We start from the raw sequence: 28,000 nt of genomic DNA, 5'->3' as shown, positions 1-28,000 counted from the left end.
TCAGATCGCTAAATATTTTTGTAAAATCGTTTATTCGTGTATATTGTTGTGCAATGCTTATGAAATAAACACATATTAGTTTCATTCGTTGATTAATGTAATCGAATCAATAAATTATAACATTATCTTTAAATGCGTCAGAATGATATTGTTTTAATACCATATGTTATTTTGGTTTTATCACACTACTTGCTATTGTAAAGAAACCATGAGTTCTATTATAATTATATATAATGTACATTCATTTCACATAAACGTTCGTTATCATTAGCCTTTTATAGTATTATTTCAAATACATCGCAGATTTTTTTCAAAAACAATCATCAAATATTTCTTCAACAATTTTTTGCTCAAAGAAGTCGTTAACTCAAAATGTAGAAACACCAACATTTATTATTGTGGAGTTACAATATAAAAATTCATCATACATTTTCACAAATTATAAATTACTTAATTACGAAGAAACATATCGTAGAAAACAAGTTATGTGGTGTAAGTTTCAAAGTAAAGTCGTTTAATTATTACAGATATATTTTAGTTAGCGTTTTCATATTATATATCTATATATTTTTTGTCTTAGAAACAAAAATATATTTACATACCTTATAATGAGAACTAACATAAGTCATTGCTATCTAAATTTTGTTTGACAAAGTACATTTTTGTCAAACCGATTGTTTGAATACTAAATTCAATTTTAGTATCATCACAACATATTTACAATTTAAACGCATCCATGTATATTCGAAGCTCTTTCTGGAGTCAATGAAAAAAGAACAGGACTCTTTTAAAGTCGACTTTATTTTAATGTCTAGAAACATTAACGACGTAAACGCAATCTCTCAGTATAGAAATTTCATCCTATTAACTTCATAACTCACGTCTATACAGATTACGAAAAAAACTTGGAAAGTTGCATAGAGTTATGAAGTTATCATTCTCCAAGTTAATTATTTTTAATAAAAAACATTATTTTTGGCATATGGTTGGAATGAAAATTTTTGTTAGTGCTTATTTAATGAACTTTATATCATTAGGTATACATAATAATTTAAACAAAAATTGTAATATCTGACTTGGATTAGACTAGCAAAGCAATTCAGACATGATAATAAATTTAACTAAAATATTTTACACCTACTAATAAAGGTTTTATTTACATATATCAACAATTTATTCACTTTGAGTCAAACGATCTTGGATGATTACATATAACTCATCGTCGTATATAAAGTTACACTTTTTAAATTAGTTATTATATTCAGTCTAACAAGATTGTTATAATGTAACAATTTAGTCTCAGAAAATGTAAATTATTTACAATTGAAATATAAGCAAATGATTACTCATATCATATAGGGACAAAGATAAAAAAATTGATTGCACATAGTTTGTATTACTCTGAAGAAAAATCATAATTTGTCGATAACTTGCGCATTACAAACACCTACGTTGAAGACACCTCACATTTTTCAAGTTCATTCATGAAAATCTTAACAAATAAACTTAAATTTTTACCTGCAATTTATACTGAATACTGCAAATCAAAACATTAGTAAACCAATAAATATGAAAAGATAAACATTGGAAATTAAATAGAAGTATTTAAACGTTTTAAGCTAAATTGATTTCGAGATATGATTTTTCTGAGTCAATTTCTATTGTTGTTTAAGATTCCAAATAGCAATAATAGCGTTAATTGTTATTTTTACTTTAATTTAAATTTTTGAAAAATCAACAGGGCACATTTTATGCCGATATAACTGTCTAAAATCTTGACATCCAAATCATATGAAAGAGTTTCTATGTAATTAATCTAAAAAAAAATATATAATGTTAAAATACTCACATACATTAGATTAAAGATATCCATCAGAATTCAAATCCATACCACATAAAGGCCCCAAACACATTTCACTTGAACTCTCTTCTCCCTTCCTGCCGTGCGTGTATGTATATGTGTCTATTGTTTGTATGCGTGGCAACGAGCTTATATTTGAATTATACAGAGTTTTAATACTACAGGGATTGACTAAAGGAAAGAGAATATTTGATACGAAAAGGCATTTCAAGATTTCATTTCGTCGCACCACGGCAATTTGGAAGTATGAGTTTTAAGGGCCTCTTGTCCAAGCTAGTCACGATTTAGTTTCTGTTATACGAACTGCAGTTATTCTTTACGTTTTTCAGATAGAGAGCACACGACAGTGAGAAAAGGCCAATAGTATCAAATACAGATCTTCTCTCTCGATATTTCTTTTGAGGGTGAGTAGGGCGCACAGCAGGAAGGCAGCGACAGCATCGACGTAAAATCGTAAAAAAGGTTGGTTCAAGCATTTATGCGTTCAAAGCCCCTGTTTCTTCTGCTACCACGGCAACCTCTGCTGCTTCGTCGTGGAATCTATGTATCTCAAAACGGCTTGGTGGGCAACAGCTCGGATTACTCGGATTATCGTCGCACTTCTTCCCTATGGAACCTCGAATGCGCGCGTTTGTATACCGGATAGCAGTTTATGAATGCGCACAAAATGTTACGTTTTACGTATTTTTACAAATGCTTTGTTTTCTGTTAGCTTTTTAAGTCATGATATCGACAATCGGGCAACAAAAGCATCCCTTCGTCGTCAAACCGTCTTCTGTGTCCGTATGCGCAGTTATATTTTCGTTACATTTTCTTATCTTAATTTCTTTTATGCCTTGTTATTCCTTTTCTTCTCATTGTATGCAGTATCTATTTCTGCATTTGAAGGGTAGTACGCTTTACACATAGGATATGTACAAAATGATAAGGGACACCAAAAGACAGCTCGAGGATAGTGTAGGACCCGCAGTACCCGTTTGCATGGCCTCCGGACGTTCACCTGCAACAAGATAAGAAATTTTACGGATTTATTAGTTACGGTTCAGAAGGTATGCCTTTCAATGAAATGCGCGCTCTAGAAGACTACTCAGACATTATTGCGTGCTGGGAAAAACGGATGAGTATCAAGGTAGGAGCCAATATTGGCTCCAAGGGATCAGCTGGTTTTGCTTCTACGATAGGATTTATAAGAATATATAAAAAGACGAATTTAGAAAACAGCAGCGATAATATCGACACAATCGTTACGCTAAATATACACATTTTACAAATTATAACCAAACTGTCTTAAGAAAAAAAAATAATCAAAGATCTATCCAAAAGTCAGTAATAGTGTGTATGCACACAGTCTACTTTTTACTGTGGTGGAATATACCACAAAGTTCAACACTGGAATCATTCACTCTATAGTCTCTGGCGCGCCACGCACAGAGAGAACGTGTTGTTCTTATTTAAAAAGTAATAACACTATTCATACTAACAATCAACGATTGGTAAAACTGAAGAGTTATTGTTTCCTATAAGTACATCTGAGCTTTTAGAACAGCTAACTTGAAAAAAAGAATAGATAAATTAATATAAAATAAATTAAAATAATTTCAAATTATGAATATCAAATCCTTACAATTTAAAAAACTAAAATAATATACATATGTACATAAGAGTCTTTGCTAAAACCAATCATATAATATGCTTACAATTTTGATCACGTTATTGAAGTACTTATTATTGCCATTTCATTCAGATTGGAATTACGGAATTCGCACTTAAAAAATATTAATGACCGTAAACACACAATAAATGCCAAAGGCATTTTGGAATTTCAAATCAAATGAATCCAATCGTATAAAATATGAAGTTGTTGATAATTCGGTCATGCATTCGAGAAAATGTTATGCGTTATTTCAAAAAGTGTGTAGATGCTACACGGGTAGCTGCACTCAAGGAAACTCAAAACAGATACTTTTTGAACGTTTTGTTATGAGAACCGTTCTCGGTGAGAGCTTGAATGCGAATGTGAATGAACAGGAAAAAATGGTCGTTCAAACGTTCTCTTCGTCTCCGATCTTGCTTTCTTTTTTTAACGCGCTTTTGTTTTTAAAAAATACGCAACGCCTTTCACACGTACATATGTTCATTTTACACACTTATACACATACAAATATAAATACACATGCATACAAAAATACATACACCCGTTGCCGAACGGTCACATATAGCCTCTACGCTATATGCCCGCGCCTCTCCAAGTATCGATTTTAGAATCGGGGAGGGGGGGGAGGATTTGCGGCCCCGATCGATCCTCTACGATTGTCGTGCACGCGGCAGACGCGCCCAAATGTGGCGCGCTGGGTTTTTGGTGGTATAACCACTCCACATATCTTAACTGTGTCGAGAACAAAGTGATAATAAATTTCAAAAAGGTGGATATGAAATTGAAATCTGATAACATCTGTGTATTGATGATTCTGGTGACGCATTGGTAGAGTATAAGCCAATATTCCGTATCAGAACTAATACATATATTTGATTTAGATGATTATTAATATTTGTAAGGAAATAATTTTTAATGTAATTTTTATAAACACATAATGATTTATATCTATAGTTTACTACAAATGCAAAATTAATAGTAAATATCTTTTAATATATGTTTAAGAACTTTTCATTTCCTCAAAAGTTGGATAAACGTATTCAGCTCGAACGATAAATTATTATTGGGAGTAAAAAGCTACATAATCCGTAATAAAGTCATCCACCCCCTGTATTTACACAACTTCGAAGTCTTCTCAACTTCTGGATGTCGATCGATGAAGGAAGCGAAAAAAGTACGGGAAAGGGCGAAGCAGTTCTCGAAAAAAAATAACAAGCTTTCTTCGTTTCGCATAAGCGGGTCAAAACCGTTAAAATATCTAAGCTTTTTCCTCTTCCCTTACGTCCAATGTATACGTATAATGCTAATTTCGCAGCCAAGATGTGAACAAAGTTTACCCCTCGTACCGTTTATATAAGAGAGTGCGATCGCCGAAGGGAGGATGGAATTGATATCTTCGGGTTAAAATAACCGGAAGCCATAATTGAGGGGGGCTGGAGTATGAGGAAAACGATATAAGGGGTCCCTATAATATATGGAGGAAAAATATTAACGATCATTTATGAGCTCACGTGTTTACTAAGAGCGAATTTAAGTAAATGATTCTTTTCTGTATACTTTATGTCATTTCCTACTTTGGTAATGGTGTATTTAGAATGTCATAAATAATAAAAACTTGATATTTCAAAGGTCAACTTAAGCTACGTATATATAATAATTGTTAAAAAATCTTGAAGATATGTGAAAGAAAACAGAAAAAAATATCTAACTAAGGAAATGCACTGACATAGTTTTCTTGCCAATTATTTGAATTTTACGGGCTGTATAATAATGGAAGAATGAGGACAGAGAAACGTTACGCAGCAATATGCAGCCAAAATTCGGTGGATTGGCGGTGTTTCGGTCAATGCGCTCACGACATCCTTTTTTGCTCAAAATGAATTGAAATGCAATTTCCGGCGTCTTTCTTTTGGCCTATCCACGCGCAATGTACCTGTGTAAATGAGTCGCCCAGTATAGCAGAAGCGCGAGATACAGGGGCCGGATACCATAAATCTAATGCGAAAATTCTTGACTGGTCGGAGCGAGCAGAAACCCATGTCCTATATACCTTGAGCTACAGCGCTTCATCGAAAATTTTACGGCATGAAGCCGTGAGCACCAGTAAAGTCACCGCCTGATAATAAAAAGAAGAACAGCTCAAAATTCATTTCTCTTTGCACGCCGCTTCCATAAAATTGAAGGTTATGATTTTTTTAAGAGCTAAAGTCATTGGACAAGTTAAAAGCAAAACATTTCGTGGGATTCGTTTTATTGTTATAAATTTCTTTACTATTAAATATATTTATTTCTAAGCTTACTTTATTCAGTAAAATACTGAGACAACACTGTATGAAATAGTTGTCTTTTCATATAAACTTCAGGAAATAAGCGAGCTCAGAGTAGAAACGTGGATATAGTTCATATGTATCCGGTTGGCTGGATAGGATTGCAAAACAACAGACAGACACATCAGACTGCAGAGCAGAGAGTAGTGACATGAGAGTGTATGAGTGAGAGATTCATCCCCGAGGAGTACAAAAACAAAGGTCCGACCAATTAACGCAACGAGTAAGAGAAGCGCGACTGTAGACAGTATAGCGACTCACCGTTGAGAACATGCACCCTGATGGAGGACATGTTGGCATTGCTCGGCTTGCATCTGTACTCCCCGGAGTCCGAAGGCTGGGCAGCCTGTATGAGAAGCCAAGAGGTCGTGACGTCGTTGCCCTTCTCAGTTATCACGGACACGCCGCCCCTGGGACTGTCGTAGCTCATCACGGCTCCGTTGTAGTACCAAAAGATAAAAGCCGGTGGCTCCCAACTGAAGTGGATAGCACACGTCAGGTTTATCGTGCTGCCCGCGCCGACGTAAAGCTCTGGTCCACCTAGTATCGTCGCTGTAGGCACTGTAACAAACAAGGACATGCATTCAGCACTGAATATTGAATGGAAAAAACGCAAACGAGCAATGTCAGAACATTAATTACAGAGTTATAGTATCGATTAGCTCTTTTTTTCTAAAATTCTTTGTTGTAAAATAATATTTTGTTTAAGACCCGCGTACAAAAATTAAATGGAAAAGTGCGAATTTCGAGCTAGTCTGACAAAACGCTCTGACAATGGTCTCCTTGTTGCTCAAGTAGTGATATGCAGAAAAATATACTTACCAACGACATCTAAGTGATATTGATGAGATTTCAGAGGGCTCGTTGAAATTTGACATTCATAGATACCCTCATCTCTTTCTTGAGCCCATTTAATGCATAGAGTCCATTCTGACCATTCATTGTTCGACCCAGTATTCGGCTTATGTAATGCTTGAAACCGCTGGTCACTTGTATATGTGTATGCTCCAGCAGTTAGAATGTGTATGTCCCGATGTCTCACCCAGGATACCTGCGCATAAAAGAAAACAGAATTTCATAACCTTAGTATTTTTATTCAAGGTCCATTCATATTTATATTGAAGATGTGAGATCTTATTCTGTGATTTTTATATTTCAAAATATATATTTGCAGAGAGATGTTATCTTCATGAAAGGTGTATTTATACAGTCGCTAAAGATTTTTATTTGCGTAGTGATTATCATGAAAGATTACTTTCCATTTAATTGAAACTTTGTTGCTTGATTAATTGGATGCGGTTGTATTTGCATACTTGAAATGTCACGAATAAATCTTGTTAATCTATCGACCTTTCTCAAATATACGCTACTTTCGATTCCTGCGATCGAGTCACCCTTCGAACTTGCGGGTAGCAAAACGTAAAAACGAAAAGTGGCCAAATCATCCAAGATGGTTCGAAAAAAACTTTTTCACTTTCCACTTTATGATTGAGCCACGAGCATTAACTTTTTTGCTGTGCGCTTTGCCACGTTAGCAGCGGCCCACAAAACGGATTGCCTTCCACCGGTTCTTGATTCATGGGTTCGCGTTTGCAACGCGAATGCCTTAAATTTGAATCTCCTTCGGCGCAAAAATATGTCACAGGACTTAGGAACCAGCCTGAACAACCGAATAAAGTACGACAATGACAAATACCCTATTGTATAATGCGTATTGTACTTTTTCTTTATTTGCGAAACGCTATCTCGTTTCTTCTACCATCGACATTGCATGGAAATAAGACAGTACTTAATTATCCAAAAGTTACAAAAACTATATGATTGATAACATTAGTCTAAAGAATTTAAAGATTTATGGATAACATCATTGATATCCCAACAATTTTTTTAATTGACTGCACGTCTTCATTGACTTTTTTGAGATCTACAACGAAAGTAGTATTAATGTCATGCCTTTTTCAAAGTGTAATTGACGCTTTTTGATTGAAGGATTCTATTAAAGGACTAATGAACTATTTACTTAAGAAATATAACATACCTTGAATTCACAGAGTCATAAAAAATGAATTAGGATAAAAAAATGTAGAGGACTAATGTGACACAAAAATGTACGAAATCTATCCCCCAAATAAAGGCAAAAAGGAAAAAAGTCAAGAAAGGTCAAAGAAAAGCACTGTTCACCTCTCAATCCCCCAAAGTAATCGATTTCGTTCTAACGACGAGGGACGCGGAAATCTTCGTTTGTGCCAGGATTTCCGTGCCAAGGCAGAAGCTTCGAACTCATACATACAGTAGAGTAGAGAAAAAGTAGGAGCAGTGCAAATAAAAGAATGGCATAAGAAGAAAGATAGAACGCGAGAAGAGAGAGAGAGAGAGAGAGAGAGAGAGAGAGAGAGAGAGAGAGAGAGAGAGATAAGCGGGTTGTCGTTTTACAACCGCAGCAGCTATGCCGCCACCGTGGGTCTTTGAATCACTTGACCGACCGAACGTGCTCGTTGTACCAACCATTAACACTTACAATAGTCGTCTTGATTGGATGCTTCAGTCTCTCCTTCTATCTTTCGTAACCAGCCTTATAATTTTGTCTTAAAATAACTTCTCTTGCTTTCTTAAATATTTGTTTTCTTAGTTTTAATTCTAATAAATTTCTTTTATTTTTGAAGATTCTTTTAATACGTCAGTGATAGGAATATTCTACATGCAATATACCTGCGAAGTCAGTTATGTATTGTTTTACCTTTCGATAATACATGAATCTGAACTTCAAAGTGATTTTGCAACCAGATTAATTGGACTGTAAAATACTTGGAACTAAAAAGTCTTCAGATTTTACACTCTTACATATTATATAAATTCGTATTGTATGCGAAATTTTATATGAAAAATATATTGTTGTTGATACGAAAAGTGATACCCTCTCTCTCACAGCTTTAATTTTTGAAAATCTGTCGCAGTAAAAAATTCTTTTTGAAAAAGGCATTTTAAAAGATTCAAACCATATAGATTTCTTACAAATGCAGTTTATTGATCTCTGTACATACATCTTCAGTACAATTTATGTACAAATATGTCGTACCGAAAAAGCTCAGCGACTTGAGTACAAAAAAGAACCTTGCATGTTTTTTGTAAAAATTTTTTCCTGCGTAGAAAATTTCAAAATGGAATTATTTAAAATTTGAATTTTGTGAATGGCACGCGAGTTGTAACTTTATTCGTGATACAAACGTACAGGAATCAGTTTTTATAAATAGAACCTCGAACATAAAGAAAAAACAAATCCACAAATCACAAAAGGATTCTTTACTTGAACGCGGTTTGAAAAAATATAGGTCAAATATTATTGATATATAATAGAATTGTCTTAAATCCACAGTAAGACAATACAGCTTTTAATATCTTTTCATAATACAAAAACTATGAAGCCATTGAATAAACTTTTTCCAGAAATATTCACGCACAGTTATTAATAACATTATTGCAAATAAAAACAAAGCAGAAAACTAATTAGGCTGCACTTTGTTACCCGTTGTAAAATAAATTTCTGATCTTCGTCGAGCAAAATTGTAGCAAGAATAATGCATTCAAAAGGATTAACGGCTCCTAATAAAACCTGCTAGAAAGACTTCTGAAATTCGACTTGAAAATCTTTCTACTGCTACTGCTACTCTTCTGCGCCATCAACCTGAGATTTTATCGTTCCATTTAATATGCGCTCTCTGACCTATCAGTCATTTCACACTGCCAGCTAGCGTAATTTAAATTTTGAAGTGGTGGAGGTGACTTTTCACGGCAGCGGGATTTTGCTACGTAACTTATCCATCGCCCATGTTTTATCTTACACCCATACACAGTCAGACTTGAAGACGTATGTGCGAGTGATCCGCATTCGCTTTTATCTACGAACAAAGGAACATCGACGAAAACTAACACGACGAGGCATAGTTGTCGAGGATGATGAATGTCGACCCTCGTGAGCCAATCTCCGTAGCACCGCGAGCGCGACGACCCCGGATCCCAGAGAAGAAGGGCGACGGAGCGCAAATGGCTTTTTACGCGCACTTTATTCCAGCTCGAGTACAGCACGAGATGTATGTATATATATCTCATCGTTCGCGGGTAAAAAAAGACCTAATGTGGATGAAGACAAAGCCAGCGATATGACCTGTGGTTCGTGGATAATATAGGCTGAATCATCTCTGTAGGGCTTTTTTGCGTTTACCATTATTCGTATTCATTTTTATAAAATGTGTTGACAAAGTAAACAAATGATTCCTTTTATTTTTTGTGATAAAGTTTCGTTAGTATTTAATATTTTTGAAATTATACAACTTGTTTTTTTTGCATTGCATATAAATTTTGTCGTCAATATATTTAACCAATGTCTTTGGATTTAAATTCACTGAAAATTATTTTGTAAACTGACAACAATAATAATGGAATCAACGTTATTGTGCGTGCATATATTCGTTATTTTTTCCACCTGCACCGTATTTTAACTTTGTTCTTGTGCTTGGTAGATGCTTTTTGTTGCATAATTAAAAATATCATTTTTCAAAAATATAATCATTCATAGTCTGAGATCCTTCGCAGCTACGGCATTTGAAACATAGATATATCTCGGCAAGGAGCAGTGGAAAACAAAGAAGATCCAGCTCGTTCGCGAGATTGAGTTTAACGAAGTTGTCGTCGCGATGAGTCAGCGGTGAACGTAAAATCTCGAGATCGACTTTGATTCGAAGTGGTCCTTCAGCACGTACTCATAATTACCCCATTGCTGAGTTCAACAAGATGACGGCGGTAGCTCGCTGCAGTGTTCCGGCTAAACTTTTTCAGTCTAGCTCTCGTGCTCCGCTTTTTCGACTACCCAAAAACGTTACTGCCAAGGAGCAAGAGCTCAGATTTTGAGCGCGCGTTTTATGATAATTTTTAATGGTAAAGAAGAATCCTCGGTTGCGCGACTGACCTACATCGGCTGCAACTACTACTGGCGCATACTGGTGGTAGTAGTGGTGGTGGTGGTGCTGCTGCTGCCGTGTCCAGCTCTCGACACAAATCACACTAGAGTGCAAGAGGAGAAGGGGGTGTGGAGGGAGAGTATACGCGAGCTCGAGTTTCTTTTTACGCCTGATTTCCTAACTGGCGTGTAAATACATATTTTTGCTGAAATGGAGAAGATTTACGATTAACTCTAAGAAAAAGAAAGCGAGTTATAACGCTTAGTTTCTCTTTCCTTTTTTAGCAAGTGAGTTTATGGTTCACTTGGAAAGTTTGACTCGCCTGGTTGATAACGCACGAGCCGCTGTAGCTTGAAAACTAAAGCTTTTCTTTATATTATAAGGTATACTTGAGATCTTCATCTTGGATTTCAACTTAGTTTTTTAGTATTAATAAAAGTTAATTTTACAAAGCGAATTGTATGTACACAGAAAGATTTAAGCGTATTCTTTGTAGATTTCAATCGTGAAATTTGGAGCTAAGAATCAAGGCCTCAATCTTTACTTTTTTGCTTTTTTGTGATCATATTATGTCCAATAAGGGAGCACGTGATTTTCCTCGGAACGTTCGACCCTCTCAATGTAAGAGAAATATATTGGTGTCTCAGTCTTCAAGAATCGTACTAATGTCCCGTGTCAGCGACACTTGTTCAGTTGTGTGGGCTGTACTGATGGAAAAAATCGCGTGATCAGCGTCGTTCTAGTCAGCGCTTCAGGCCTGGCCAGTCAGTTCACATTTTTTCTCATACGTATATATATATATATATATATATATATATATATATATAGTATAGCTACTGAAACACTCAAGGCTTCGAAGTGCCTTCGCCAGCCGAGCCTTATGTGCTGTCATTCTATCTACACTTTGACGCTCCTGATAAGGGAATGTGTGTCCATCTTTCTTTCGGATACACGTCTCTTTTTTCTTATCACTCTCGCAGTAACGACTCATGCTCTTCCCCCTTGATCTTATCCCGATTTGTCTCTTCTTTCCGTTATTGCATTTTCCAAGCGTTGGTCCTGTTCGTGGTTCTGCACCCAGAGATGTACGCAATACCCACTGATCACGTAAGGTGTCATCTTACTCCGCGTGTATAGTGGAGTTGTCAGCAACGCTCGCCTTATCGCCAGAGTCGTGCTGTATTTCTTGGATTCGATTGATACTACACGCGCTTAACGCTGGAAGTTTCAGTGCCTATTGATTTTGTGTGTACACCGAGTATTGGATATGCTGCCAGAAAATTCAATTTTACAGTATGTTAATTTGAGTTTATTGAGGTTATTAAACCTTCACTTCTTTATTATTATAATAGCGGCGTTGTGGTCATAGCTACACTTTCAATTATTCAACCACTGATAATGGCTCTGAAGTTTTGTCTTCGTCTCAACCATTTTTATTAAAAAATAAAAATTGTGCAAAGCTTGTCTAGTTGTTAAATTTAAAAAAATAAAAGTTGAACTGACTGAAGGATAAAACAAGCTTTGAAATGAACTAAGGTTCGTTAAAATCATATAAAAGCTCGGGTAAAAAATCGTTACCAATTGAAAAATCAATAGCTGAAGAATTATTGGAGTCACAGCTCTTGAGTCCAGGTAGACAAAGGAAAATCGAGATTAATTATAACTCGATCGTGCTTCATTGATCGCATTACTCTCCAACCACTCGGCAGTCCAAATACATCCAAAGCCTGCTCACAGTTCTCTCTTCTATATGCTTACTTCACCTATTATTTACCTTCGCTCTTAATGCGAATCAGGCTCGAGTATCGGCACAGTAGGATGGATCGATAAATGGTTCTCCCCTCTGCTCTCTTTGCAGCGAAATTAAAATGCCCAGTAGCCGTATAAGCAGCAACAGTAACAGTAACAGATGCAGTAACAGCAGCAAAAAATACCACTGGCGTACACAAATCTGATGACACGAAGCGACGCACAGTTTTCAAAAACAGTAAAATTTCAGGTTATACACGTGCCTTTACGTGACTCGTCCTGTACACAGTCCTCAATACAGTTCAGTCTCTACACGCACCCGCGCGTCGACGTGAAATTGAAATAATTGCATTTTCCAGAAAAGCCGGAGGCTCCTGGATAAAGGAGGGAGGGAAAAAGAGGGGGTGAGGGTGCGTGCATAATCAAGCCTCGAGAACACGTTATGGGTTTATGCACGTCGCTCGAGGGGAGTGCTACGACGAGTGACTCAATTTCTGCGGGATTTAATGAAATAATGGGGCTGAAAATGATCGATGCTCGCTCGCATGGCCTTTCTGAATTCTAGAGCGGGTGCGTGAGCGTGCGTTTGACCCAATAAGCATAGCTTAGCGAACTACCGTGTGGATTTCGCTACCCGCGAAGATATCGCATGCGTTCTCATTCGCGTTCATTTGCCGGTCTATAATAAGATTTATTAAAGGCAGAAGAGCTTTTAGTCGGAGTGTTTAGCACCGCGGACAGGCCAGAGTGCTTGCTTTTATACAGGTCGATTATTTGAAGCTGAATTAAACAGAACATCTTGACTAATACGTTTTTAGAATTCTGTTTGTATGTCTATCTGAAAATGTTGAAAAATCTCGGCAAAGGGAATTTCAAAGTTATAGTCGATTTTTTTCGTTGAAATTAATACGTTTTCGAAAGATAAAATGTCAAACCGTTATCTATAAGAGACGGTGAATTGTGACGCAGTGCCGAAGGCAACGTACTGCAATATACAGCATAAGTAATTATAAGTAAACTAAAATGAAAGTACCTGTTATGATAACGATCCGATTCCTGGAATCATCGTAGACGTGTAGAATGATAAAAGTTTAAAAATAAGGCAATTTCTATCACTATTAACTAACTGAGATAGACACACTGCTCATCAAATTTCACTTTGGTTGATAAGTTTTTGTGCACGAGTGGTACTCAAGGATTCTCTCAGTGAACTTAGTATCCAACTATTCTAGCTCAATATGTAAACCACTTCCTAACTGCATTGGTCATCTTTACAGCTCTCTTTGGTGTAATTTAAAAGCGACTTTTTCGTAAACATTTAATCTAATTGAATGGTCTAGATTGAAAAGAGCCATTTTGTAATTGCTAAACTTTTCAATAATATCAAATAATGTATTGTATAAAGCTACAATATAATACAATTATTGTAAATAATCTGACTGTGACGTGCACAACTGCTATCTGCAACATATTGTGTAAATCCTGTTTTATATTTTATAAGAAAATGAACTAGAAATCTGTAGGTATGTATATTGATCTGTATTTAAAATACTAAAGCTAGCATTTCAGGCATACAATCAAGTCCGCATTCATCCAAACGTCTCCTGTATGTCTCTTCATATTCCAGATGGCATTTTTCATCGATCCTGCGGCTTCTACGCGATACGACGACCTCCATACTTTATAAAGTGCTGGGTTGAACATTTCTTTCACTCTATAGTATTATTTTTATCAAATTCACTCTCTTAAGAATTCGATTGAAATATGCTTAAAATGCTAAAATTTGTAACTTTTGATCGGCATGATTCGAAACTGAGTGAAGGAATCAAGCTGAAATCGTATAGTCATATATATCTTGCCCTTTGTATCAAACGTATACTCGCAGTTTCGAGAGAAAAAATATTTCATATTTGATTCAACAGAGAACCACTCATATTTTATATAAAGATTTCGTAAAGCTACCGCTGCCCCGCGCGCATGACTGGATCAAATTGAGTTTACCCGCACTTGCCACCCCTGCCGACGCAACGGACGCTTAACGTCCCAATCGACCCAGAGAAAACTCGATTATTCCCAGGCAAATCGTCGCAGTCGTCGTGCTCGCAGCTTACTCTCTCTCTCTCTCTCTCTCTCTCTCTCTCTCTCTCTCTCTCTCTCTCTCTCTCTCTCTCTTTCTCTCTCTCTCACACACACACTTTTTGCTCGGCTCTTGCAAAGTAGATTCCTCCCCCGTTGGGACTGACAAGCGTATATATATATATATATATATATAAAAATCAATTTAAAGACGCAATAGTAGATATTAATCAGTGATATAGGCATCCAATAAAAATGTACAATTAGATTACTTTACTGGTTTAATAAGAAATTTAAATTATACACGAACAGCCAATCAGATAACGAATAGAACGATTATCTGCATCTTTTTTTAGAATAGGAGCATAGGATAAGAACATTAATTTTCGGGCATCAGTTAGCTAGAATTTAAAATTAAATTCAAGAACTCGTTAATTTGAGTGAAAATCATGGTAAGCCATCCACGTGAATATATTTACAAATTATAGTCGGAAACGTAGATGCGAAAAAGGGAAGAGGAAAGCTGGAGGGAAAACCAAAAGCGAACATTTCTGGAAAGTTTCAACGGCGAGTGCAATTATTCGGACGACACAAATTAGTCTCGAAACTCTTCCACATTTTCGGACTCGAAGTTTTATCCGATGCACGACTGAATAACATTAACGGTTAAATTCACGTGTCCAAAATGAATTTAACTACGAGCGCTTCAAGTCGATTCTCTAGAGTAATGATTGGCGCTTTTCCGTATCCATCCACATTCTACATAGCCGGCCTTTGCATGTGTCGCACTTTATTCAGAGGTCTGTAATTAATCGGCAAACGCATTGGAGCCATATTTTACAACCATAAAACTATATAGGACTGAAACTCAATAAACGAAATGTATGCTCGATAAAGTTATGAAAGTTCTAAATTATGCCAATATTATTGACTATTATATTTAGAATCGTAATCAAGTTTTATTGTGTTTACATACATCTCCAAAGAGAACAGGGCTTTAATTTGTAGAAATATTCATAATCTCAAATTATTGATCCGTAAATTTTAATATAGACTGACATGTTTCTTTAAAAAATGACAAACAGAGATGTGAATTTTCTAGATTTCCCTCTGGATAAGAGAACAAGGCATTATCCTAAATTCATATTTTCTTTACACTTCATTCTGTTACAAAAATTATACCCGCATTCAATACTTAAATAAGGTCAAAGTTGATTAAAGTAATGCAAATGATGTACAATACTTGTTTTAGTGTAGTTATGCTATCCATCTAGAAACTCATCTCAAATTATAAAAATTACGATGTATAATTTTCATCCAAAAATTAGAACTCATAAATGATCTTCACAATGCTTACCTTACATAGAAAGTAAAGTAAACTAAAGACACTTTAGCAACGCTGTAAAAGACCTAACAACTATAAAAAGAAAAGTTGTGCGAATGTGGTTTTCTCGTAAAATCTCTGAAAAAATAGTAATCATTCTAAACCGACTATTTTTCACTTTTCTTCATAAGTGTGCAGAACGTAGGAGCTGGCAAAAACTCATCGATATTGATATTTATGGCATCCAAGAACATTATTCTACTCATTTTCAAAGATAACCAAGTTTCTAGTAAAGTGCTCGTAACTTACCGTCTTGTCACCGAGATTGTGAACTCTGCACGTGAGATAGGCCGTCTTGCCAACAAGAGCGGTCACATTCGTCGGCTGTAATAGGTCGAAGCCTGGCTCGAGTTTTGACTTTTGACTGGCCGTAGTATCGAGCAACTGCTGTCGCGATCTGCTCGCACTCGAATGCCGCTCCGCTGTATCCATCGGTCGGTCACCCAGGCTCAACGTGTCTGCAAATAAGAAAAATCTGTCAAATATATATGCACACATATAGATTGCGTGTTTATGGAAATTTGACGCAAAAGCCTGACCGCGATGCGATGCGAGCACTGAGCCGTGAAGATCGGATTAGTGCACAACGCTTATGAATTTTGAGCTCGACTATTCGCAAAGATCAGAAGTTGCGGAGAGGTTGCGACTTGAGTTATTATTAGAGATTTGAATGTTGTTTATGCATATATTCATGGCAGCAAGATGCTGTATGGTAATGAAGGATTTTGCTTGCATTTGAAATAAAAATTGATGGTGTAAACATGTACATTGTAAAAACTATATCGTGTTGTGTCCGTTAATCTTGTATTGAGAAAAGATCCTTCTTAATTACTTAATCTTAAAAAACTATTCAAGAAACTAAAGAAACTATTCAGAAAGAATGCAATACTTACAATAGATTTATCTTAATAGCGAGTTAATTTATACGAAAGCAGAGCTATTTAAAATCTATGAAAACTTTATCGAATGCTCATAGAAGTGCGAAAAAAGAGATTTGATGATTCTCAGTATTTCCTTTAATTAACAACCACTTTAAATGGTAATACTGCTGAGAATTTGAAACGATTACAGTTCGAGATCATTATATGGTTGGAACGACAAGGATAAAGGATTTTCTTATCGAGTAGCACGGAAGAAGATGCTCAACAAAGACTGCTGCAAGTATCACAGAAACGCAAAATGCTTCAGCTCATTTACTTGACGACACCGTAGATTGAGAAGAAAAATGAAATAAAAGTATCCAACGTCGTTGGAATCGCAGTTAAGAGTAGAGAAGCGTCATTCTTTCAGTCTTTGGCTCGAATCTCTTTATTTTTTATACTGATCACTTGATCTTACAGGAAATAAATACTTTGTGAAAGAGAAAATAAAATGGTACACAAACTTTCGCAACATAAAGCTTATTAAATTCTTTTATTTTAAACGGATATAAGAATTTCATGATTTTATGTATTTCCATTATCAAATAATCGTACACCAAATTATATTACGCCTAGTAATTAGAGTATTTGTATCATAGTTATAATGCATTTGATTACGTCTCCTTTTTCATGTTCTATGCAGCAAAACTTTAGTGTAACATTTAATCGAACGGATAACTTTGGTTAAATTGGACGCCCGAACACTTCGGCATAATATTATTGGCCAGTATTAGCTCGTACAACAACATGTGCACTAGTGCGAGAACGCGAGAAGGAGACTTCTGGAAGTGCTGCATGCTTATAACTACAAGTTCAGACAACCAGCTTTCAGGATGCGTACACGAGAGGTCGGCCAGCTCCGCTGCTTTCTCTGCCTGCTATAAAAATTAAAACGAACCACCGAATTACTTGCTTGTTGAACCTTCACGTGACGAACGTTACCTCACCCGCTCGAACTGCTGTCGCAACGCTTTTGTCTCTTCCTGTATCTCTTTGCACGTCATCATCGTCATCATTGTATCACATGAGTACTCGTAAAGGGAGGAGTAAAGTATACAATCGAGTAACAAGCGCAATAATTGCTGCTCCGATTGCTTGAAATCGGGCTCGAAACCCAGTATTTCAGTGAATTTTTTTTTGCGTAACTACCTGAACTACCTAACATTCCTTTTTTTAGTCAAACTTTTGTGGACTCTAGCAAAAAATGCGTCCAGAAGGATGAGACATCTTGTTATCTTTTTATTTTTTTTTGTATAGTTTTTATGAGAGTCGGTTTTGCCTCATTTTAGTGCTCTGTTTTTATATGTCGGTCTTTGTCAGAAAGAAATGAGAATTTAAAATATAGTTTCAGCAACATCAATGTAGAAGAGTTAACGATGTCATTCTTTATACAAAGAGCAAAGTCTGAACGAAGCTTTTTTAAGCTTTTTGTAATCATTAACGTAGTTTCAAAATGCACAGACTGCAGACCGTTCCAATGAGTGCTGCATTGTATGATATGGATCTTTCTGAAACCTATACGTATATAAAAACCTTTATTACAATGCTTTTGCTAGTAGTAAAACTACCTAATATACAGTTGAGACTTTTTAACAATCTATATGTAATTATGCAAAACTATAGACCAAGGCAATTCTTTGACAATCGTCGTAAATCAGTATGGAAAATTAGAATTGATCGTAAGTTTTCGTTTGTATATTTGAACCACATATTTTAACTGAAAATTCTAAGCATAACAATTAGATGTATAATTGAATTAAAAACGTAGGCTATACTGAAAATGCAGTAAAATCTAGCGTGTGGATCGCTTTTAAATCAAGTTAGTTTAATCTCAATCTCATTTTTCTTACTCTTTAAACCAACGCGTTCAACTCACGCGACACATGAAATTGTGTCACTTCTACGAATTTATTAGAATTATGTAAGATAAGAATATACTGCCGCAATGTAAACGCTTAGAATGTGCGAAAAAGTAACAATTTCGTTCTTTTATTTACAAACTATACATGCACCTTTGACCTTTCTAATAAAAGCTGATTAAATGCGTATATTGTGTATAGTAAGGTGGCACTGCATATGGTACCATATTTGGCTATTTTGTAAAAGGTTGGTTAAGATAAACTAATCAAACAAATAAAAATGTACCGGTTATGCCGATATTTTTTTACACCAGCATAACAAATATCCAGTATTTCATTTAATCTGTAAACAGATGACAAGTGCATATCTACAGGTATTCTTTTGTCTATTATTTGGTGTAAATAAACAAATAAAATATCAATATTAATGAATCTAGAGTAATTAATGATATTTGAACTGTAAAATGTATGAAAATCTTATATTTTCCTATGGAGCACTATAAATCAATATGCAGTGCGATTGAGCTCTTGACTAGCTAACGCGCAACAAGAGAACGACAATGAGACGACGGCGACAGCAACGACAACGGCGTCGACGAAGACGACTGGGTCTGACAGGGTCAAGTAATTACACCTGCTTTCTGCTGTCAAGAAAAAGCGCAAAAGAGTTACGTTCTATGAGCAAGTTTGGTCTGAGAGCCGTTGGTGAGCTTTAATTGGAAATTATCCACAAGAGCATCGAGTTGCGAGGAAAGAGACAAAAAATGTCTACTGCACGTTTTTCTACTTCTTCCAGCGTTCTAAGAAAGAAATAGAAGTACAACGATGTACTATAATGAACGACGTTTGCACGAGTGCTTCTTGCGCTGAACGTTATAAACACTTTTAACAGTGTTGTTGGAAAGATTGGTAACTATTCTGAAGGTTGCGAATGTGACGATGGTTTGAATTAATGAAATTATTTTAAACAGTTATTTAATGAACGTATTGATGGATGATTTTAGTAAAATAAAATATTTTTTCACTTTATAAGTAATTTAAATGAATTTTAATGTTTTCTTGGTGCTCAGAAATCCTCTCTTAAAAAAATGATGGCCTTTGTTGTGAAGCATTTAATACGTGATTCTGATTGGTTGCCTAGGCAACGAGATCAGAACCGCGCTTTAAATTCATAACCCTCAAAACAGTCATAACTCATAACCCTGGTAGAAATGTTTAAGGTGTTTAAAATGAAATGTGGAAACCTTGATAATAGATAAAATATATGTAATATAACTAGCAGGAAATTTTAGTAAAAATTAATCATTACCAAGAGTGTGTAGTATTACAACATGTGTATTGAAAAGTGGCACCCTAACCCCATTTGAAGTAGTAATAAAGTGTGTAAATATTATTTAATTTTTTGAAATGTCAGTGAGAAGTTCAATTAAAAGAATAAAGAGTTTGAAGATATACTGTGTCTCTGTGCCCAAAGTCGCCCTCGGTGTGGTTTGAGAGGTGAATTTAAAGAAAAGTTCACTATCCAAGACAGTAAGTTTAAGTCTATCATTATACAATGGTCTTTGAATTGTAAAAAGGCTACTAGAGATGTTACCTAGAAATATGTAACCTAGATGATTTAATTGTTTTCGTTCATATTTTCATATCCAGACTCATGCGAATTTTTTAATTGAGCAATCAAATTTTACTTATAGCCTGTTACGCAGAAACTACTATCTCTAGCACATTGTATTTCTGGTTTCTAGCCTATTTTTACATGGAGAAAGTGATAAATGTTTTGGCTTTTTTGTCAAGATATTAGGTAATTAGAATTTTGACTTTTAATAGTTGTGAGAGATTTTGAGACCGATACCTGTTTTTCCATTTTTGCATTTATTCTCATTCAAAAACTAAGAGGTCTAGAGAGCTCATATTTTGCATATAGATTTCTTTTGTGATTGTAAAAAGATATTTAAAGTTGAATCGACCTTAACTGAAAAACTTCTGATTTCGACTCGACACTGATGTGAATGCAAACTCATGCTATACGACTAAATAATTATCATGGGTGTTGTAGTCGAACACAAAAGTATTTCAGTTAACGTTGATTCAACTTTAAATATCTTTCCACAATCACAAAAGAAACTGTTAGTTTTCGAATGAGAAAAAATGCAAAATGGAGAAACAGGTATCGGTCTCAAAATCTCTCATAACTGTTAATAGTCAAAGTTCTAATTAATGCCTTGACAAAAAAGCTAAAATACTTATCACTTTCTTCATGTAAAAATACACTGGAAACCGGAAATACAATGTGCTAGAGATGGTAGTTTCTGTGTAACTGTCTACAAGCAAAATTTGATACGCTAAATTAAAAAATTCATATGGGCCGCAATGTGAAAATATGAATGAAAACAATTAAATCATAATCATGTAGGTTATACTGAACTTGAGCATTATTAATATATTTATTAAAAGATAGTTTTGAGGGATCATGTTACATGCTTATAAGATATTAGCAGACGTTAGTGTGCCGCCCAACACTTATAATAGATTTTCTACCAGTGTTATTAGACAGAGATAGAATCAAGAGCGCGCGAAGCGCGCCTTCATTCCTATAGTATACTTAGAAAATGACTGTCTAGAAGAATGTATGTGTGTGCGTGCGTATGCGCGTGTGTGTGCGTGCGCATTGACCACAGAAAAGCCGATATCTATACGCTAAAATCTTGTTAGTATTTCGATGAAAACTAAAACTTCTGCGACACAACCTAGAATGGGCTTTGCAGCTTTCAAAATGGCAGAACCCCGCATTTACGCACCCAAATGTCTTATTCACTGACGTCTAATTTGGAAGCTGCGCATATGTCCTATACATATTCGTTTGATATAACACACGAGAAGTTTCTAAATGAGTACTCTTCACTCAGCTAAATATCCAAATGCAAATTCATCGTGTTGACGCTATATGACTGACTTTATGCTGTCCCTGATATATCGATTTAACCCCTCTCTTTGATTCCCCTGTCCCCTATTTTTCCTTCATTAGCCTGTATGGAAGCTCGTTTTATCTATCTATATATATATATATATATATATATTTACACGTATAAGTATTATTTTTATTTTGTTTCCACTCTGTCTCTTTCGCTGTGCTGATTATGCTTACATTTTTCACGCTGGAAACCCCAGAGAAAGGTACAGCGCTGGCAAGTAGCATTAGGGTGGGTTGAGAGAAACTGCACTTAAGCTTGCAATTAAAACTGACGAAACTTAATGCCTTTGGCTACAGGGGAGTGAATGAGAGAGAAGAGGAGATAGAGGTTATGGTTATGTGAGTTTACGTAAAAAAATGCCGTTAAAATTCTGATCTTGATCTGGATTAGTTTTCAATATTAAAATATGTTGTTCACATACTAATAAAAGGATCCCGAAACTTAAAAAAAAAACTACTTCATCTTGTTTTATCGAATAAGCATATATTGGACTGGATAAATTCAATAAAATGTTATTGGATGCTATACTACCTAGTAACGTGAATAAAGAAATTTAAGAAGGCAAATAAATTCATTAAATTTAATATTAATAAAGTCTCGGAAATCAGATACGCGTCTGATTAATGCAAACGTGTAAGTTACTGAATCCATTTTAAATGAAACAATACTTCACTTCTAATAGACACTAAAAAGTATATTATAACAATAAATAGTTCCCTTCATCATTATTTATCTGCACTAGAATGTAAGTAAATTACAAGAGATTTTTTGTTTAACGAAAAATCAACTTTTTAAGAACAATTTCATTAAAGAAAATCCTCCTTGAGAAATAAGTAAAGCAGCGCTACAAATAAAAAACTAATGAATCCAACGTACCAATTTTCCAAGTACTCTCTGGGGCTCATTGAATCGATACGAATGCAGTCTTCAAAAATTCTTTTTTTTCTTTTCTTCGCTACTCTTCGCACTATATGTATGCATGTAGGTAAGTTGTAAAGAAACAAGGCAGTCGAACGACATACAGTGCAGCACTATGGAAAAGGAGCTAGAAAAAGAGCCCTCGAATGTGCGCGTTGGAGGAAAAAGCATGGCGTGGAAAGCAAGAAAAAGAGAAGAGAAGCACGGCATGATATAGCAGTGCGCGATTGCGCGCACGGCGACGACGACGACGGGAAGGCGACGGAAATCTAGCGGAAACGCGAGAGGAGCCTGGCTCGAGCAGGATATTGAGACGAAATTCGCGACTGGCGCTTCCTCAGAGAGGAATCCGGGCCAGCAGCACAAGAAAGGGTGGAAGAAGAGGAAGAAGAAGAAGATCCGAAGAAGAAGCAGCGGCAACGGCACCCAACTGAGGCAGGAGAAACACGAATATGTACTATAGGTACGCGTGAGCGTGTGCGCAAGAGCACGAGCGAAGATGAGCAGGAGAAAGAGAGAAGCAGAGAGACGATATAACGATCCTGTCTTCGAGACGGAGAGGAAAAATACCAAGGAGCGAAAAAACAACGAGCAGATAAAGGGGGACAGGAAAACAATGAGATAGGGGTGAGAGGGAGAGCCAAGGCTGAAAATGAAATGAACAGCAAAGCAGTGAGTAGGTTAAAGCAGTGTGCATACTTTGTAAGATTTCAAATAGGAATTGTTTTATTAGTAGCGCAAATTTTTGAAAAGCAACTTTGCGACAATATTTAATTTTGTTGCGAAAAGTGGACATCAGCCTTTAAAATTGAGTTGTAGTAATATTTATTTGAAAAAATATATGCATTTCACGAGGCTTCTTTTTTTTGGTAGAATTTGTTGCACTTTCCAATTAATTTTCACAGTGCTTTTTAATTTTTTTCAGTTTTGATCAATCAAACCAATCAAGCTCCATTTTTCGGTTCTTTTCTCTTGTACACACGCACGCGCACACACATTTGATAGAACGCGAATATTATTTTTTGTAGAAGCAAATTTTGATACTGTAAAAGTTTGACGAAAAAACCGAATCATATTTGATTAGATTACAAACGAACTGCGATAAAAGAGAATAAAGAGAGAAGGAAATAGAAGTCTACAAAGAGAAATGGAAGTGTCGGTGGCAAATTCGTGCGATCGATCCGCGAGGTAAACTCTCATTTTTGGAAAAGGGGTCGCCAGCCGTCCGAGCGCCAGGAATACATCCGCTGTATGCGAGCGTCCTGCATAATTCGAAAGGATTCTGTGTGTATATGTGGGCTCGCGCTTGTTCTTTCGCTTCTGTGCATCCAATTCACTGCAGCTTTCTCTCTCTCTCTCTCTCCCCTCTCTCCCCCCCCCCTCTCACTCTCTTTCTCTTTCCTATTCTTTCTCTTTAACTAGGCTGGCCAGTGCACACAGCGAGGCACTATTGTCGCGATGGCATCCACTGGTCGAAAACGAACACGAAATTTAATCCCGAAAGACACCGCCCGTGTGAGCGTGCTCAACTTTTTGCATCAGCCTCGAAGAGCGAGTTGAACTTGCTGGCTGGTCTGCGGAAATTTTTCAATCTTTTAACGCGATAGTGGCAGTAGGTGAGCGGAGCGGCTTAACTTTAAGAACTTCTAGACCATTTCCCGACGTGGATGTACGGTTATTATCTCTTGTAATCACTGTTGCATTTTATCTTATATCCTTGCAAAGATTGAGCAAGTGATTAAGTGAAACGCTTGCGGTAAGTTTTCTTTACTACGAATAAATATCGCTAATAAACAGAAATATGATTTAAAATTAATTCTGTATCAGATAAGATCAAACTTTATACTTTATGTGTGTAACAAGCGTGACCAAAAGACACCTATGAATTTATAAATTCAGTTAAAGTTTCGCTTCTCATTTCAAAACTTTTACATCTGAAATAAAAATTTTTAACTTCTTTCTTTCGTTCAGTTTCTTTATATCTTTTTTTCCAGCGATTCCTGAACCTTAAGTGTATTAGAGTTCTATAAGCACATCATCACGTTTAGCATCACACAGCACGCGAGTAATGTTCAAAGAACTAGACGAAAGAACAGAAGCGTAGAGAATAAGGGAAAGTGATATGAATACAAACTCTCAAAAGTCGTTCTTCCGACTCAGAGTCTATGGGACGGTTGCAATGAAACGAAGTGTAAAGTGACGATATGACGCGATTCTCTCCTCTCTTGCTCTTTTTTCAGTCCTTTACTGGGAGTAGGACAGAAACCAAGATCTAGCAAAAGAACGAACCGCACAAAAATTGCATTGACCTGCGAGATGTCTTTGACTTTATAAGCGCAGTCTGCTCACTCAGCATTTTCGCCTCATTGTCCTCTAATTTGATGAGACTCGTGTGGGTTTCTGGAGATTTGAATAGAGAGAAAAGCCTTATAAAGAGCAATCCCATTCTTTTGTAATTTCTTAATCAGTCGTATTGGTTTTCCAAACAGGTGGTGTAAGCTATCGCAGATGAAAAAGATGCTTGAATTCCCAAGATGATGTCTGGAGTACTATTGTTTCTTTGTTTTTTTCATTCTCTTTCACTTGTGATCAAGTAGGAATAATTTCCATTTAATTCATTGGATTTATTAGATGATGCTTTTGACTTTGATCATTTGATGATTAGGCTTATTGGAAAGCGTCAAGAAAAATGAGGAATGAGAGGGTGCGTTAAAGTAGAAGAGAATAAAACGAAAGATTCGAGACGCAGCTACTTCAAATATTGAGTTTGGCTTTCTCTAGAAAGCAAGAGTTTAAAAGTTAGACAAAGAAAAAAATCTTCACGCTCGAAGAAAAGACTGACAACTTAATCAAGTAACTTGCTCTAATACAAGTAATTTATTTTCAAGTGTAAACTAATGAATATCGTTTAAATTTCTTTAGTAAAAGTATAAACAAACATATATTAAGCAATTCGGCTATTTACGTTTCATTCAGAAAATTTGAGTTTGTAATAGGCTACATAAATGGAAAAATTCTTTACGTCTGAATAGCAAACTATGCACTGAGGAAATGAAATATGCAATTGGCCTCCGCGAGTAATCTACTACCAAAGCTAAGCGACGGCATCAAGCTTACTCGCGCCAATAGGTTTAATTATTTCCAAATGCAATATACTTATTTTTTCGGGACTCGCGCAAAAAAATTTGTGTTTGATTTTTAACTTTGCGATCGAGTATACTACATAATCTCGCTTCTAATAAAAAGAAAGAGATGAATGTCAGGTTGCTCATTAAAAATTATTATGCCCGACCGCGCCTTAATTAGATTCCAGACATAATTTTAATTTTTTTTATTAAGAAATCTTTCTAATATTAGCTAAGGCTTTTTCTGAACAGCAAATTGACAATAATTAATTTTGCGAACAAGTTAGCAATCTTCTTATTTATATCTTACTGACATCAGCACTAGAAGATTCCAAGTATTGTGGAAACTGCACATTGTTTTATGCATTTTATATTACACGGAACAAAAATCAACTTTAATCTACGTCTGTCAACATGCTTACAAAACCTCGTCCATGTTTGTCACAATTTATAACGTATTGTATTCACCTTCGGTGCATATGAAGAGTATGGCAGCAATGGAGAGCTTCGCCTGCCATCTCAGAGCCATTTCCGTTGTTGATATTCACGTCCACTTTTTAAATCAAATCATCAGTGCACTTCACGGCTACAACACGTCATATTTGCGATTTTCCAAACACGACGTCTTTAACTGCATGTGCACAAAACCCAACTGTAGTTATCGGCAAAAGCACACAGGAAACCCCGACCTGATCGTTCGTTTCTCGTTGAAACACCTGAATTTACACAAGTAATCTTCTAGGGATTGGTGAATTCCAAACCCGCCGGACAGAGTTTCCAACGCAATAGAGCTCACTAGAATGACCTCTTCGTTGTCTTTAACGATATTTGGACACTGACCGACCCGTTGCCCCACGAACTGATCAACCAGTACGTTTTCAGATCCATGCCACGTATGACGAGCTTTCTTTGTGTTATTTGATTTCTTAATCTTCCGAATATCTTATAGCTGTTGTGGCATACAAAACTTTGACGATGTCGGAAAAGAGCCCGAGGCTGATCTGCAGGTCCTGTTCCATGGAAACTTGTGACAATGCAAAGCAGCAGCGCGTGAGATTGGCGGGACCACGCGATACTCGCTTGACTGGTACAACTTTCTGGTAGCGTATTTCTTGGAAAATACTTTTCTACTGATGCCGTTGCCGCTGGCAAAAGTAGAATGTTACTGCTTCTCAAGCGCGTCTCCCCTAGCCACTGCGGGACAAACAGATATGCGTGTGTGTACGTCGTCGTCCCGCAGGACCGTTGAAGTTTTCAGGAATCGGCCTTTTCTTGCTTTCGAACTTCTTCCTATCCACCTGCTTACTTTGTCATGGAGATTTTGCCGCAGTGGGAATTTTCAACTCCAAGAGAGGACACTTTGTGCGCGTTTGAACGAAGTCAAGGCTTTACGGCCACATGCCTGAATTCCTTTGCAGCAGCACTTGGAAATCCTCTTGCGGTAGCCTACCAAGCCACGCATTCCAACTCTCGTTAACACTGTGAAATTGCTCAACCGTAATAACGGATAAATCTTCCCTGTCGCCGGCTTAACATTCGCCAGTTTCTGAGCGCACTTATATACTTCGTTTATAGTAGTTTCCAAAGCAAACGAAATAACGCAAAATAATATATCCTTCTTTTCACTCAAAATATGACGAAACAAATTGCAAAACACATTGGCAAGTAGCCATGAAATTTTTATCCTTAAAACTCAGCATCAGGTTGATCCAACGCAAAGGAGATGCACCAACTACAGAGTCACACAGGTTACACGATTAGCCGAGCGGATCCAGCTGAGCCTCGGCACGAGACATAGCGTATACGTGCCTATGTAGCTATGTATGTATGCACATATGTATATATATATATATATATATATATATATATATATGCAGACGTATATATGTATGTGTATATATATATATATATATATATATATTTCAGCCCCGGTGGCGCGGTGCCACGTCTTGATTCTGTGGCAGATTTTCCCTGACTGGGCTGATTCTCAGCCGTGGGAGCATGCGCGCGCTTCTCGCGTGAGCCCACCACCACCGCCAGCATCACCGCCGCCGCCGCCGTCGTCGCTGCTGCTGCCACCAGCAAGCTCGCGTGTGCTAGAGCGAGGGAGAATACGCGTAGGCGTGTGGAGGGGACGCGGAGGGATCGCGCACGATTGCGCAGAGCCGATCTAGCGTGCTTCTCGCGTGCGCGCGGGCTT

The 28,000-nt window shown here is 36.5% G+C and overlaps 1 protein-coding gene across 3 annotated transcripts; it reads right to left on the bottom strand.

Moving 5' to 3' along the window:
• Positions 1-13: 13 nt before the first annotated feature.
• LOC100114666 (peroxidasin-like) lies at positions 14-27,772 on the bottom strand. 3 transcript variants are annotated; one of them, XR_004344507.1, is made up of 6 exons: positions 26,269-27,772; positions 16,256-16,464; positions 6,665-6,893; positions 6,104-6,403; positions 1,850-2,861; positions 14-1,537 (listed from the first exon to the last, which is right to left on the bottom strand). XR_004344507.1 is itself a non-coding variant. In XM_032596133.1 (5 exons), exons 1-5 carry the CDS (start codon positions 26,327-26,329, stop codon positions 2,761-2,763), a joined length of 900 nt encoding a protein of 299 aa, XP_032452024.1. In that variant the 5' UTR covers positions 26,330-27,772; the 3' UTR covers positions 14-2,760. The 3 variants fall into 3 exon arrangements, 1 of the variants encoding a protein (XP_032452024.1); XR_004344508.1 differs by having other exon boundaries at positions 14-1,816; positions 1,892-2,861; XM_032596133.1 differs by having other exon boundaries at positions 14-2,861.
• Positions 27,773-28,000: the final 228 nt, after the last annotated feature.

Source organism: Nasonia vitripennis, chromosome 1 (genome assembly GCF_009193385.2).
Source record: "Nasonia vitripennis strain AsymCx chromosome 1, Nvit_psr_1.1, whole genome shotgun sequence".
In the NCBI taxonomy this organism is placed as follows: Eukaryota; Metazoa; Arthropoda; class Insecta; order Hymenoptera; family Pteromalidae; genus Nasonia; species Nasonia vitripennis.
Note: the sequence above shows the minus strand (reverse complement) of the source record. Positions and strands in the feature narration are given on the sequence as shown.

Excerpts from the sequence above, each read along its gene's own strand:
- LOC100114666 (XM_032596133.1), bottom strand. The coding sequence starts at position 26,329 with ATGGCTCTGAGATGGCAGGCGAAGCTCTCCATTGCTGCCATACTCTTC. Across the intron at positions 6,894-16,255 it reads ACAATCTCGGTGACAAGACG|GTATCCTGGGTGAGACATCG; the intron begins GTAAGTTACGAG and ends TTTTATGCGCAG. Across the intron at positions 6,404-6,664 it reads ATATCACTTAGATGTCGTTG|TGCCTACAGCGACGATACTA; the intron begins GTAAGTATATTT and ends TGTTTGTTACAG.